Source organism: Amblyomma mixtum, chromosome 5 (assembly GCF_055824585.1).
Source record: "Amblyomma mixtum isolate Tamu chromosome 5, ASM5582458v1, whole genome shotgun sequence".
NCBI lineage: Eukaryota > Metazoa > Arthropoda > Arachnida > Ixodida > Ixodidae > Amblyomma > Amblyomma mixtum.
Window position 1 is genome coordinate 169861090 of NC_143016.1, and position 16230 is coordinate 169877319.

Consider the following 16230-nt stretch of genomic DNA (forward strand, 5'->3'; position numbering starts at 1 on the left):
TTTACATCTTTCCCTCAACGGATCAAAAATTTGCGCCTGAAGAGTTTAACCCGACTTGTATGGTAAAACAAATACATGACTCTTATAATGCGTGACAACATATTGATGAGGAAGCCGAGGGCGCGCCGTGCTTGCTTTGCTGTGCAGCGCATTTAACACATTCCGCCGTATTGTCACTGAACGCTTGCAGTGTGCGAGTGCACCGGGACGGGGCTGCGGGGAAGGGCCCGTCGCTCATTTCAGCGCATTGTCATTGTTTCTGTATACAACAACTCAGCGGCCTCTGTTTTCAGCGCCGCGAACTGACTTTGATGCATGCATTGATGCAAACCTCTCAGGAAAACACACTCCGGGGCATGTTGGTTCATAGCTGGCAAGAATAAAAGCGCAACAAGACGACACAAAGAAGGAGGAAAAACGACAGGACAGGCACTAGTCCTGTCGACAGGATAGCGCCTGTCCTGTTGTTTTTCCTCCTTCTTTGTGTCGTCTTGTTGCGCTTTTATTCTTGCAAACCTCTCAGGACTTGGCCACACTCTTCAATTGACGAGTGCAATGGAGCAAAGCTTCATTTTCTGCAAGTGCCTTCTAAGGTGGATAGGACGTTTTACTGTGGACGCTGTATGCCCGCAGGTGGTATCTGCATCGCTTTTCATGAATCGAGTGGCCACTTAACCGGTCTAGCGCTCACGGATTCGTTATTCGCTTTGACGGTACATCGAATTTCTTTAAAGTATTGATGGAAGGCATCAACACGTGGCACGAATTTGACAAGAAAACAGATTGAGTTTATCCATTGCGCATTTTTTTTATTATATGAGTCTCATTGCTGCCACCACTCAGCCTGCCAAGTTACAGTGTATTTAGTTAAACTTCGATCGTCGCTCCCTGGCTCTCACCCGCCGGGCCCGACTCAGAGGGGCGACGGTCCGTTGAGCCGCTCGACTACGCTGATGCTCTTTGCCTTCTGCAGCCGGGCTCCTGATAGAGACCGGAGGTTTGTTGGGAAGTGCCCACTGGCACCTTGAAGAAATGCTCGGACCTCAGGATCAGAGGTTCTACTTCGTTCATTGCATGAGCTTCTCTTCACTGCCCAAAACACTCGATTAGATAAGCCTCCCAAATAAAGCGCACCGGCCGTTGAGGTTGAATTTCAATGGATGCGAAATTCTAGAGGCCCGTGTACTGTGCGATGTCAGTGCACGTTAAAGAACCCCAGGTGGTCGAAATTTCCGGAGCCCTTCACTACGGCGTCTCATATCCTGAGTTGATTTGGACCGTTAACCCCCATAAACCCAACTAAACCTAACCAAAATAAATCGCGCCAATCATATCCAGGTCGACGCCTTGGGGAGGAGCGCAACATCCCCCTGCAATGTTTCCCCTCGACCCTGGAGCGCATGCCCAGTCTCTCTACCTCAGGCACTCTCTCTCGACGGTTATCACGTCGCAACAAAGTTGCCGAGTGACGTGGTCGGCTGCACGTAAACTGGTGAGCCATACGTGAGTCCATGTTTCCAGTTATGCTTGGTCGCCACCACCAAACCGTCTTGCACCGCCGGCACTGGTCTGACGCGTTGTCGTCAACGTGCGACGCGTCACAGTAGCGCCCATTACTGAAGGGCAGCTAGCTGGCTGGGCCGCAGGCGCTTGTTATTGTCGAGATGCAGGCTGACCTGGCCGAAGGAATCGATTGCGCAATGTCTCGCCGTCTAATGAGGAGGGGGTACTCGGGGTCGTTCAGGAGGGCGCAGACGTTGCGTTTGAAGAGGGACGGTGTAGTGATAAGCGCGACATTTTGCCACAGCTAACAACTGATAGCAATTCCTACGCTGTTCTTTTATTGATATTAGGGCTTTCCACTGGTGTTTGTTTGTCGCTTGATGTTATTTAAACACCCCATTGACTCATCGACGGAAATTAATTTTCTCAGTCACAGGACCGTACTCGTAGCGCTAAATAATAAAGCCTCTTAGGTCTTATAAAAGCAAACTTTCACTTCTACAAGAACGCAAAAAAAGAGAGGCAGACTAATCGAAAGAAAAAAATAAGTCCCGTCGGATTCCGTGCGAGAGCGTAAAATATATTGTTTTTGTTTACTTAGCCTTTTTGGTGACTCTAGGAATATACTTGGACCAGTAGTGTGTTTGACCGTGTTAATCACAAAATACTGCTGGACAGATTACAGCACTGTGAGTTCCGAGGGGTTTCACAACTCATTTAGTCCTATCTAAACGACCGGCATCAATACGTCTCAATAAACCAAAATTAACCCCACTTGAAAGAATTGCAGTCTGGTGTACCGCAGCGAAGCACTCTAGGACCTATTCTTCCCTTCTACATCAGTGATATTGTACATAGCGTTACCAGTGAACTGGTTACCGTATCAGTGGACTCGACTCGTGAATTAATCGTGAACGAATCGTGAACGACGAAGTGGCGGTGCGCTGGACGACGACGACGCTGACAGTGTGAAGCTGGGCCCTTGGAATCTCTGAGCTGAGTGCTGGCCATCGCAGCGCAGCCGTCAATACAGACTTACCGTAACCGTAATACCGTAACATCCCCGTAACATCTCTTGGGGAGGTCGCGGGTTCGAGGCGACATGCCAACGACCCGACGAGCCGACCCGTCTAGATGGCTACCGACGTGGCCCCCGTCCAGCGCACCGCCACTTCGTCGTTCACGATTCGTTCACGAATCATGCACGAGTCTTTACATGGGCTACACAGGAACTACACGTTACAGGGACAACACGTTTGTTATTTATGCAGACAACTGCGCAGTATTTATTGCTAGAGAAGATGTAGAAAAAATAAAAGCACATGCCAGTTCACTTTGACATAATCTACATAAATGGAGCCACAAAAACAGCTTGATATAAATGAATCCGAAACGAAATGGATTCTTTTCTTGCACCAGCAATTCTGCCTGTTACACCTGCCAACATTTCTTTCGGTCCGTATATATTTGGGCTAGAAATTTGTCTGAAGACGCTTGGCGTTTTCCTTACTGAGCACATCTCCTGGAATGTGCATTTTAGGTACCTATTGACGAAGCTTAGTAGGATTGTAGGCATTTTAAACAGTCCCCTTCGCACCCTCCCGTTGAGTATGAGAACGCTCTTATATAATGCACTTTTAAATTCACAAATGCGCTACTGTGCATTACTCTAGGGAAATACTACTAAATCAAACATATACAAACTGACCCTGATACAAAAAGGGCTATTCGCGTCGTTGAAAACACCTGAATTTTAGAATACACAAGGACGCGTTTTCTCAAACATAAGATTCTAAAAGTGGAAGACATGTACACTTACAATCTGCTACGAACTTGTAAGACTGCAGTACGAGGAAAATCAGAGTCGTTTCTTATTGTGGCACATCTTCAGAAAGCAACAAGTAGTACATATACAATTCGTTGCCAACTACCATGGCTTATTCCATTTGCGCGCACAATGCACGAGAAACAGCGACTAAAACATAAGCTACCAAATGCACTCAATTACCTACATGACAAACAAATTGCCATTCTGACAACGCCATATATATGTGTCCTTGAAATATTTATTTCTTTTACACTGCGGATGTAGTTCAGTTACGTTTAGGTGTCTTGTTCATTGATTAGACGAATTCTTAAATGCATTGCTTGCTGATTGTTCATCAAGAGACTATTTACTTATTTTATGAAACTGTCTGTGCTGTTCAAGTGATTGCTGTGCGGGTGATTGGAGCTTTGTCGAGCTGCAATAGAAAGCAGCTTCTCCTCGCGTCACCTTTTCGCAAGCAAAATAAAAAAAATATAACTTCTAACACTTTGAAAAACTGCTAAGCTTTGGAAAGAAAAATGATAGGTATAACGTTAAGAAACCGGAAGCGAGCAGAAGTGGAAGCAGGGAGCCAACGCGTGTTAATGCCATCCTAGACGAAGAAATGAACAAGAAATGGGCTTGGGCCGGGCATGTTGTTCGAAGGTAAGATAACAGATGGTCGTTAAGAGTAATGTACTGGATTCCAAGAGAAGGCAAGCGTAGCAGAGTTGGCCTTATGATATTAAGAGATTTGCCGTGATAAACGGGCTGAAGCTGCCACAGGAAAGGGTTTATGTCATGCAGTCGGGTTATGCCGTGTTGTGCCTTTGTGATGAAGTGGGCGTTGTAAGGCTGCTGCTGGCGATGATGATGAAACCCACCTTGAGCGTTTTTCGCACATCAATGCATTATGCAAATCCAGCGTGGACACATTACCGCCCAAGATAAAGGAACTCGCTTTATTGCGCGAGACTCACTTCTACACAATTTTCTGCATAGGTGCCCCAACAGAGGTAATGGCTCATTGCGGTTAAACTGACGTATACTGTTCTATATAATTTTCAGCATAAGTACTCCAACAGAGGTAATGCCTCATTCCGGTGAAGCTGCGCCCGTCCTGCCTACTCTTTGTGGATAATCTAGAATGCAGCTATTACTTCGAATGCAGCCCAGTGCTTTGGGAGCATTTTATACAGGAGAGCTTGTGCATGATTGGAAGAGGTATTCTGATATCCGATGATGCAAACATTAACAATGTGATTAGCATTCAAGGTAAGTGTATTTTTGTGTATATGTCAATATTTATTCTTTTCCACTTAACACATTTCTTCTTCTTCCCAATGCAGGTAGAAAAAGTACCACCAACGCCGCAGCTGCCGCCAGGCCTCCGGCAAGACGAACCAAGTTGTCGTATGAGCCCATGGTGTCCCTGAAGAATCCTGCCAGCAAATGAAAACGCTCGCGTAACCTGCGGAATTTTTTCTTCAGACCGTTTGCAACGCTTCCACTGCTAGTCTTATCCTGATAATTGCGTTTTCGATTGCGTCAGTTACAACTCTGAGAATTAAAAAGGAGGATATATCATTGAATAGTAAGCACATTACTTTTGCTAACCATTTGCCACGGTTGCAGATGATTCGACGTCAAAAGTATGTCCATGCATGAACGCTGATAAAAGGAATTTGTGCAGCCCTTCCTACCGCTGTGTTCAAGCCTGCATGCTCATGGCTCCCACTTTCCGCGCAGTTTTAGAAGAAGCGGATGCATCGAACTTTGTTCGGTTGAAAATGTCTGAGTGATCGCCTACATGATAGCATAAGGCAGGTCAGCTGTAAAGCGATGTTTAGATGGCCCTGGCGGTTTACGGCAATATTCTTTAAGGAACCGGCCGAAAAATTGCTGAAAGTGATCTTGAAAGCTGAAGCGCTGCTTGAACTCTGATTTAATTATCGGGATACAATGGGTACAATGTTTTCATTGTGTGGAAAACAGCGGATAAATAATTAAAGCCTGTGACAAACAAAAATACGGTCACACGCGGGTATTAACAACCCTTTATGACTGCAACGAATGCGCATAAATAAAAAGTGGCATTCAGGACCAAAACAAAGTGCAGAAAAAAAATGAAGCTCTGCCTTATATTCGATTTTAAAATTCATTCCATGTTATCTTTTAAAGTGCTACTGGAGAAACGTCACCTTATAAGTTCAAAATGTAGTTGAATTTTTAAGTTTACTCATATATTTACACTCAATTTCGAAATCGCTTACTAAGACGGTAAAATTGCGAGAAATGCTTGTGCTCATATGGCACTACCTTGCGAACAGATATAACAAAAGCAATGGCAGCCTGAAAACGACATCACATAGTAGCGAATAGAAAACTCATCAGCGGGTTTACATTAGAAACTGCCCATAAAACATCCTCGCCCGCCGCGGTGGCTCAGTGGTTATGGCGCTCGGCTGCTGGCCCGAAGGACGCGGGTTCGATCCCGGCCACGGCGGCCGAATTTCGATGGAGGCGAAATTCTAGAGGCCCGTGTGCTGTGCGATGTCAGTGCACGTTAAAGAACCCCAGGTGGTCGAAATTTCCGCAGCCCTTCACTACGGCGTCCCTCATAGCCTGAGTTGCTTTGGGACGTTAAACCCCAATAAAACCAAACCAAAACATCCTCATGTTTAAACAAGTAGCCATCTGGTATGAAGCGTCATCTGCGTTATAATCAACAGCAGAAGCGTACTTGCCTGTTATGGAGGGGGTGGCGAGGAGCAAAGGCCCGGTAACAAGCCCGGACGTGCCCCACGTGACTGGTACTCGGTCTGCGCCAAGGTAATCCGCTATAAGAACAGGTGAAAAAGACACTGCCGCCGAGACAAGGAAGGACGCTGTGACCCATGCCGTCAAGAACTGCGCAGTGCCATTGGCGAACGTAATGGCGACCAGGGTAGCCGACATCAGTGCGAAGGTGAGGGCCACGAGCACACTTCGCTTGAGGTAGCCTCGGTCAGCGAGGAACGGTATGGCTACATGCCCCAGCAGGAGATCGGTGGCTGCTGCGTAAGTCACCAGTAGCTCAGCGTGTTCAGTGGTCAACCCTTTGTCTAGGGCGTAATCGACGCCGATTGAGCGGTTAACTACCGCCCAGTAACTCATCACCGTGTTCTGGAAGATGAGAGCGTAGAACCTTGGGTCAGACAGGAGCATCTGCACTTCACCGCAGCTTGAATGTGCGCGATCTGATCCACTGAGGTCCACTGTAGAATGTGCATCCGTATGGGTGGATGGGCCGCATAATTCATCGCCGTCCGATGAATTATGCGGGAATGAAGAGCTGGCCTCTGGAAGAGGCAGTTTTTCCAAGTGGAGAACGGAGCTTCCTAATGTTGTTTGCTTGTTTAAAGTGTGACTGCCGTCGAAAGGGATTTGCACGTCGTCACATTCCGGCCTCCTAATCGGGATGTGATCGTTAGCTTGAATGTGCGCTAGCTCTTTTTCAGGTTGATTGCTGCTGCCTCCATGAACCTGCATCATATCATTAGCAGAACTTTTCCCATCGCTATGAGCAAGGCGATGCTGTGTAAGCTCTTTGAACGATTGAAACTTCTCAGCGCAGCCACTAGTGCAAACTGTGGCCTCCTCGTACATTGGTTTACTTAGTTTGCAGTCATCTCTCGCAATGACAGATGAAGACAAGTTCCCATCGTTGTTTTCACCATCAACCGAAGCATCACCTCTATGCCTGAGCAATGGTCGTCGCAGCATCAGCATGAATGCAGTCACATTCATGAGGAGGGCACCACAAATCGCCAGCGCTCCTCTGAATCCGTACTGGGAGTTCAGCTTGGACACCACGGAGGGAAAAATCAAAGCGGAGAGCGTGCGTCCTGAATCTTTGACTCCCATCGCCACTCCACGGTGCTTCCGGAAGAGGATTCCTATTGTAACAGCCATTGCGTTGTCTATGAATCCATTGCCCAAACCTGCGGCAAAAACATTAAAATAATCATAAGGACTATGTAACTTTAACCTGCCACATGACACTTCTATAACTCCTGTACCTTCACTCATTTCCTTGATTTCCTTAGTCTAATAGTTGGAGCATTTCAGCGTTTTAGAGCGCGAGCTACATTTCGAAAGCATCCGTGGAACCTTCGTGACGTGCTGTTCAACAGCACTGCCAAAGGTACGGGAGCACACCCTTCCACAGCCAATCACGCTAAAAGGTATGATTAGGAGAGCAGGAAACGTTAGCAGCCCATACATCGCACCTTGCGCAGCCACTGACGTCATCAAGTCGCAATTGCTCTAGTGAAAACTGAGAAATGCTGTGAAGCTCCTCTCGGCCACTGAAAGATGAGAACATGCAAAATGTGGTTGATTGAACACAGAAACCTCGCCCTCGGGACCCCAGCCTTCAAACAGAGTACTCTAGGACATACACTAGTCTCTGCCAACCCATTTGGTAGAAAAAGGTGTTAAGGTTAGCGCCATGCTGCGTAATGGGGCAAAACTCAGCGAAAGCTGTATCACCTATCCGCCCAAGTGATGCTTCACATTTAGTTGATAGCATGGCTCGAGGCACAAGCGCCATGACAGTGACTAAGCCACAGAGTTGAAAAGAGTTCCAATTGAGCCTTGCAAGAAATGGACGCCTATACATGCACTGAAAATTGTTAGTACAGAAAGGAAAGAACAATAACCATCTTGAAGAGAAAAAGGATTATTTTTATTTTTTAATTTTTAATTTCAACGCAGTAAGTCTCTCACATCTCGGTGGACACCAGAACCACAATAAATAGATAAAGGAGGGAATTCAAGAAGAGAAGAAGAAGTGCCATAATGAATGGCTCCGGAATAATACGTGCACTTACATGGCACAGCACAAAGGGTGCCTTTTACGTTTCGCCGCCATAGAAACGCGTCCGCCGCGATGGGGTTCGAACCCGGAAACTTTTGCTCGGTAGCCGAACTGTCTAACCACTGACGCACCGCGGAGGCTAACTGTCTGACTTTGTCTGAAATCTCGTTGAACACCTCAATCGGGCAGTGAGGGAAGGGAGGATGGTGGGAGAGAAATAATTATGATAAGAGGCGCCAGAGTGGAGGGCGGCAATAGCTTTATTTGTCATCTTAAAGCAGCGCTATACACAGGACGAGAGAAAGAAACAAGAGACGACACGAGCGCTCGTGTCGTCTCTTGTTTCTTTCTCTCGTCCTGTGTATCGCGCTGCTTTCAGATGAATCCGTTCCAACGTGCCCAGTTTTCTGTTCTAGTTAACCACATTTCTTGTACAATGGGCTCTTTTCCATCTTTGCGCTCGTGTCGTCTCTTGTTTCTTTCTCTCGTCCTGTGTATCGCGCTGCTTTAAGATGAATCCGTTCCAACGTGCCCAGTTTTCTGTTCTAGTTAACCACATTTCTTGTACAATGGGCTCTTTTCCATCTTTGCGCTCGTGTCGTCTCTTGTTTCTTTCTCTCGTCCTGTGTATCGCGCTGCTTTAAAGGGTCCCTGAAACGGTGTCCATGTAGGCAAAGAGAAGTCGAAGTATTGATAGACATTGAACGATCCATCATCCTACCGCAAAAATTTTTGATCTACCTTGTGCGGAACCAGAGATAATGGCTATTAAAAATGACCACCAGCCTTTTCCCTCTCAACTCGTACACCGGAGCAAACCATAAAAAAATAAAGATTACAGGCCGGGACCATGCTCCGCCCACAAATACGTCATCGACGAGATCGGTTTGTTTACTTCCGGTTGACGCGCTCTTTCGCTCGATCGCTCGCTCGCTCGCTTTCCCGCTGTCTGCTATGTTCACCTGTGTCTCGCAACCCTCGCTGCGGCTTCTCTCGTACTATAGACCCCGAGCTGAAGGAACGACTTTTGCGGATGAGTGCCGAAATGGGATTTCAGCCTTAAGGCGGGGACACATGTGCGAAAAGTGTGTGCGATTCGCTGCGGCGCGCCGTTGTGAACGACGTCGTAACAACCGATCGCAGCTCGTCGCCTGCGTCCAACCTGCTGGATGTCTACGACAAGCCGCGCGCCGAAAACGCAACGACGGGAAGCGGGAGCCAATACGAGTGCGGAGAGCGGCAGCGTCATGATGCCGTACAGCGCGCTGCTCAGGGCGCTCGGGGCCGAGCCACGCCGGACCGGCCTGCCAGCCTTGATGCCGGCCACCGGCGACTGAAAAACGCGCTAGTATTGTTTGTTCTCGTCCATAGCAAGCCCTTGGATAGATGCATGTCAAAAATGCATAATTTCTGACGATCGTTGGCCAATACCGAGTTGCTGGTAAAAGTGATGACTGCGATACAAGCAAATTTCATCCAACAGCCGATTTGGTGCTGCTGCTACTTGGTGCGGTTCGCCTACCGTCTGCTAGCTCCGTTGCTGAAGGCATCGTGGAAATCGAACATATCTTTTATTATGGGACGAGTTCGCAGTAAAGCGATGTGAATAGTAGGCCTTTTATTATAGCGCAGGCAACTTCCGAAGCGCCGTCAGCTGCGGTTTCAATGCGAAACCAGATAGGCCTAGCGACGACTAGGGCAGCCTGGGACCAGCGCGCAGTTCGTCGCGCGGCGTTGCCGCAGGCGGTGTCATTGCCGAAAGATCCACTTTTGCACAGACATATTTTCGTTGCTCGAATCTAGGAAGCATCCTCGCTGGTATCATGGCTGTTTTGCATTTTCTTGTGCGAACGTGATGTACGCCGAGCATGCCGGCCGGCCGGCCAGCCTGGATCCCGTCTGCCGGCGACATAAAAACGAGCTAAAGTGTGTTCTTGACGTAAATAATAAACCCTGGGATAAGAAATGTGAAAAATGTGTCATTTTTGAGGATCGCTGACCAATACTGAGCTGCTGGTAAAGGTAACGACTGTGATACGAGCAAATTTCTTGCCACAACCGTCTCGCAGCTGCCGCTGGCCCGACGTGGGCTCCGACTCGCCTGGCGCCCGCTCGCTTCGCTGCAGAAGGAGTCGCGGAAAGTGACCATACTATTATTTTATTGTGAGATGATGCTGTTGACTGAAAAGCGATGTGTAGAGTAAGCCTTGTATTATAGCTCAGGCGACTTCCGAAGCGCCGGCTGCTGCAGCTTCGATGCCGAAGAGGCAATAGGCCTAGCGACGACCACGGCAGCCAGGCAGCAGCAGAGCTCGTCGCCCTGAGCGCCCGCGAGCGGTGCCGTCGCCGAAAGCTCGCAACATAAGCAGGCGTGCTTTGTCGCTGCTCGAGAAGTATTTCTGATAACAAGGCGATCTTGCCTTGTGATATTTGTACACCATCCCAAGCAGCGCTCAGGCATTGCTGCACGGCGGCGAAGTGCGACACCGGTTGTGAGCGGAGCTTGGGTAGGGCGGCGCAGCGATGCTCACCGCCCCGTGTCTCCCTGCTTGTAGTGGGGCGGCAGTTCGCAAGCGACGATCGGTGCAGCGCGTCGGCCAAGCTTTTAAGGACACGCCGTTCAGAAATCGAGCGCTGAATCCTGACGACGACGACGGCTCGCTCACTTCCATCTTTCGGCAGACAGTACCGAAGGGCAACATCTTGCCGAACCCTGGCTTTACAACCAACGACACAGCACGGCCGGTCCATTTTGATTGCGCATGCGACGGAGGTCGCGACAGAAATCAGTAGTGCGGTGACTCCAAATCGCACCTCGATTCTCGATTCGGTTCGACGTCGGCGCCGGCGGAGTGACACAAGCGGCACGAGCAGACGAAAACATTGTAAACCGGAAGTGCAGTACTAATTTCTGACACCGAACACACAATAACTGCGTAAACATGCATATAAACGACAACTCTGCTTGCTGAAATGCGAAATGTTTCCGAAAAGAGTAAGAGTGTGAAGTATCTAGAGCTTCTAGTTTGTTAAATGCGTGATTTCACGTTGGCACCGCGAACCAATCATAGCCCAGCACTTGTGACGTAAAGAGTACAAACTGACGTAATGAGTACGGATTCGGGCGGAAGTTCACCGCCGCTGGTCGCCGCGAGGCTCGGGAGAGGTAGTTTTTGAAAATGTATTGTAAATTATCTACTCGCCTTTGATGTATTGTACGCGGCATGAACGTTCAGTGGCCTACGCTCTACATAATGCAAGTATTTGTTTGCCAACCTCAGACACCCCTTTCAGGGACCCTTTAAGATGAATCCGTTCCAACTTGCCCAGTTTTCTGTTCTAGTTAGCTTTATTTGTACCAATATTTTAGATGACGGAGGGGGTTAGCGTCTCCGGCATTCTTTCGACCAGGTAAGCATTTTTAACGTGCAATGGCATCGTACTGCGCACAGGCGTCTTTTCCTTTTCACTGAGTGCTCTTGCCAACAAGCCGCCGAGGAAGTTGGACCACGTAATAAAGGAAGGTATTAAAGAAAGGTGGTAAGCAGGGTTTCGAACCAGAACCGAACCTGAACCTGAAAATGGAATCGACCCCATATTTTTGCCCGGAACCGGAACTGAACCGCACAAATATTTTTTCTCCATCTCGGAAATGAACCTGAAGCGGAAGGATTGAAAGAAACCGTTTCGAACTGGTTCGGGTCTCGGTTCAGCCCATTTTTTTTTTTTGCAGCCCGGCATACTTTTCTTCAGACAAAATTAAATATGCCATCTCGCAGATTTACCGATTGAAAGCTGTCTGTGCAAGCGTTGCATAATTGGCATTCAGTCTACGACAAAAAAACGAAAGAAGCCTCATGTCTAGAAAAAAGAATTGGCGTTTCTGTAGTGTGCTTTCGGCAATTATAAAGCATTGTACGCCAGATTTAGGTGAAATCTTGAGTTTATTAGAGTCTGCAACTTTCATATGTTTGCGTTAACTTTTAATGGAATTGTTCGCACTGCTCTCACTTTTAAAACACCCAGTGAGAATAGCTTCCCTTTCTTTTTGTCATGTACCATGACTGTGTGAAACAAAGGCGCAACTACCCAACTTCGTTACGCAACATTTTCTTTCGGAGGCATTCGTTGTCTCAGACGGCAGATACTATAAGACTCCTCACGATCGCTGAGGGGCTGCGGCGCTCGCCTGCTGATCCCAAAGTCACGGGTTCGATCCCGGCCGCGTGGGCCTCATTTTGGTGGCGGGCAATTATATGCAAACATGTGCGTATCCTGTGCTATGTGAGCGCGTGTTTAGGAACCCTAGCTCGTGTGCGCTAATCTGGAGTCCTTCGACCTGAGCGTCCCCGATAGTCTGCATGTCGCTTCAACACGTTGAATGTAATACATTGCCACTATTATTACAAAATAAAGGAAGTATAAATTGGTACAATTTTTTTCCCCAGAACCTGAACATTCTTTGATGCGCGCGTGGAAATAATCAAGGAAAGGCGGAGTTGCAGCAGCGTTCGAGATAAGAATAAATAGCGATAGCAGTTACACAAAAGGGCAATGGGGAAATTCATGAGCTCGCTGGAATGCAATAACAATTACACCCATAAAGATGCTACTCCAATGAAGTGTAACTGAGATGAAAGAGTTTTGTCTCGCGCCGATGGGCTGAAATTGTTCTGCTTATAAAATAAGCGTGTCAACCGCTAGCGGGCTTCTTCGTCACGCTGTTCTCGGCCTGCTGGATCTTGAATTCCCTGACGAACGGCGGCTCGCAGCTGCCTATCGCTATCATACTTCGAATTGTTAGTGTCTCAGGCGAAAGGCTGGTGGTTGTTGCCGTTCTTCTGTAGAACGCTTTGGCAACAGCATACTTAGAGCATTCATAGCAATCGGCCTCGGCGACATCGGCTGCACATGTCAAAGGATGAAGGAGGTGAAGGGGGGTCTAGATGCATTTATTTTTACGATTTAATGCCTGGATGTGCACCCACCAGAGTATGCACAAATGGTGGAGGTTACACACACACACAGACACTCACATGAACTCACGCTCACTCACTCACTCACTCATCCACTCGCTCACTTTCACTCACTCACACAGAGTAATTTTTGGTAAAAGGCTACACTGTTAGCGCAGTAAAGAAAAGAACTACCATACTCTAAACCAGAGACGTCAAGTGGGAATCAACCACTGGCAGTGCAACCGACAAGCTTCGTATACCGGCGCCTTGGACTACTCGGCCATCTTCGAAGCTTCTTTTTGTTGCTGTCACAATAAATATCAGGAACCTTCCTGACCTTCCTTGGGCCTCACTTGACCGGGTCGAATTCAATGATCTCGGCATACGCCCTCACGCACCATTACTTCCTTACTACCTTTACGCGTTAGCCGCTTCCCAAGTCCTCCGTGAGCCATCGCATGGACGAGGTCTGTCGATAGCCACCGATGGCACCGGACAATAGAGAAAGAAGAGAGAACGAAGAGAGGAGCGGCGATGGGTGAAAGAGGGAAAGTAGGGGTAGAAAATCGAGGGTCGCTGTCGCTTAACAAAAAAACCAGGAAGAAGCGTCCGGTTTCATTTTTGAAGCGTGTTCACAAAGAGTAAAATGGAAAGCATCACGGTAAAAATACCGTCACGTGACAATGCAGCGGTAGAACTTAGCCGAGTTTCGCTTTCGCTCTCTGTGCACTGTCACGCCTGCACTTGAGATTTGAGACTCGCCTGGGACGCAGCCGACAGAACCCGCGACCACCTCCGTACGAACTTCACCGGAGCATTAACGTTCACTAAAAACCCCCGCAATCAAGCTGGCTTGCAAGCAGGTAACTACAGAGGGCCTAATTGCCGATATTCAGTGCGCAAAGGGCCCTTGCGGAAAAAAGGGACCGGCGTCAACAGACGATGACAGCGATATAGAAAGAATAGCGAGCAGAGCGGCGCTGCCGCCACATGCTCGTACTGAGAGCCGGAAGCCATCGGCCACGTGACCCAGTTTAATTAATCTGCCCTGTGTTTCTCTCTGCCGTGGAGCGGCTGCATTCGGATGCAAAAGTTGTGGATGAGAGAGAGAGCTCAGACAACATTTATTCAGTAGGTGGGCGGACGGGAAAAAAAATAACAAACCAAAAAACCAACGCTCGAAGGTGGCGCAGCAGCTGCCGTGCCACAATGTGATGAGTGATGCTGTGGCCGCTCGTCGCGCTCGCAAGGCTAGACGTAGACGAGACTCAGCTGCGCTCGCCGCCGAGCGAGAAGCCAATCGGGAGCAAAGCACGGCCCACAGTAGCGAAAGCGGCGTCGATGACAGCGCGTAGAATGCGGACATTCAGTTGCGCAGGAGGGAGAGCGTAGGCAACGTCAGCACGAAGGAGCCACTCACTGACCGAAACGGAACCAAGGGCGACAGAGCAAACGTTGCATTGCTTTCGTGATTCTTAAATCGAGTGGTGCTGGTTTCTTTAATGATGGGAAGAGAGCTGCTGTGGTTACAATTGCTTTGTTTCTGAAAACTCCTCTCTAAATTAGTGAGATGTAGTTCCAGTGAGATTGATTGTTTGTAAAAGATTTTATTCGCCGGAGAGAGCTTGGTAAGAGGTCGCGTTAGGTGGTCGAGAGTACGCAGCCCTCGACGACTTTGTCAGCCCATTCCACCGCCAAAACTTACGTTCTGGGGTTAGAGCTAGCCAGTCAGCTAGCCAGGAGCTAGCCAGGAGCTAGCCAGGAGCGGTAACTAGATCACCCGGAGGTGGCTCTATTTTGCAGTCCCACAGGATGTGATCGTAGGTGGCTCGTTGGCCACAGTGTTAACAGTTTGGGTTGTAAAGATCTGGATAAATGTGCGCGAGGAGTGATGGGGTGCGTATCGATCTCGTCTGTAGACGACGCCACGTAACCTCTTGTTCTTTAGTCAGGCTTTTGTCAGGAGGGGGAAAAATTCTCCTCTCTAGTTTAAAATGATTGGTGAGATTATGATATGTGATCATGGAGTGCAGTATTGAGGGAGGATGGTTTGAAAGGGTGTAATGGTGTAATCTCCTAAGTTGGGCTTCTTTTTCTTCGACAGCGTTTTCTAATACCCAAAGTACCTGAACACCCTTTGCGTTAGTTTTTGTTTTCCACTTCTGAGCAGCTGATGGGGTATAATTATATGGTTTTCGTATGGCATTTAAAGGCTTGCCTTTGATACAAGGCGCTATACTGTTCCTTCAGTGCCGTCGCAAGCGCTCTTGCCACAAAAGATGGCAAAAAATTTCCACTCATTTAAAGAACTTCGTTTCTTTCTTATACAGGAATGAGGCACTATAGGAGAAGTGTTTCTACGTGTAAGAATGCGTTCCTGAAGAATACAAACCCAACGAACGCAACCCAACTGTTCTTGATAATAACAAATTGAACAAGGAAGGAAATGTTTCTGCAAGCCCCCGTTTCGACGGACGAGTGGACTTGTCTTTGTCTGGGCAAAGCGTCCACCATTGGTTGCTCTGCACGCTCCGCTCATAGAGAGAAATACATTAATTCTGTATTTGTAATAAGGGCTCTGTTGCGTCTTCTGCATTAGGTGGACAACTGCTATAGCGAAATTTGTGAGAGAATCGAATTGCTTCACCTGGCCAGAAAAGTTGCTGGGAGCAGGATAAAGCAAAGCGCAGAGGTGACGGGAGGTTTGTTTTCTCAATTAATCGCACTCCCTCTTCCCAATGCCACCTCGAGTGATTTGATGCTGCTCTCGCATGCCACTGCTCGTATGAACTCAACACAGAATTCGAAGTGGCGCAGAACTCTAACATGCGTCACGGCCGTCGTCTGCAGTGCAGTGGCAATACGGGCAACCGTGGCTCGAGGTGCGGCGCTAAGCTTCAAACATGTTTTCTAGCTTCAAAACAGTAAAAGCTTCGATATAAAATCGCTGAAAAAAGGGAACGAAACTTGCTATCGATCAGGACGTATTTCATATTTTTAATAGGAACCTGTTCGTACGAAATTTATGCCAAAAAATGTGGCACAACACGTATATTTGAAGGTTCAGAATTTTTTCTGTAAATTTTGCATTGTAATATACT

At 48.0% G+C, this 16230-nt stretch overlaps 1 protein-coding gene across 1 annotated transcript in view; it reads right to left on the bottom strand.

Annotated features, from left to right (window-relative positions):
- Window positions 1-4615: 4615 nt before the first annotated feature.
- Window positions 4616-16230, bottom strand: part of LOC149344658 (uncharacterized) — a 28527-nt gene continuing 16912 nt past the window's right edge. Inside the window, exons 4-5 of the mRNA XM_089547274.1 lie at window positions 6058-7293; window positions 4616-4752 (exon numbers count right to left, since the gene is read on the bottom strand). Of these exons, the coding sequence (XP_089403400.1) occupies window positions 4616-4752; window positions 6058-7293 (1373 nt within the window). The remainder of the gene's footprint in view (window positions 4753-6057; window positions 7294-16230) is intronic.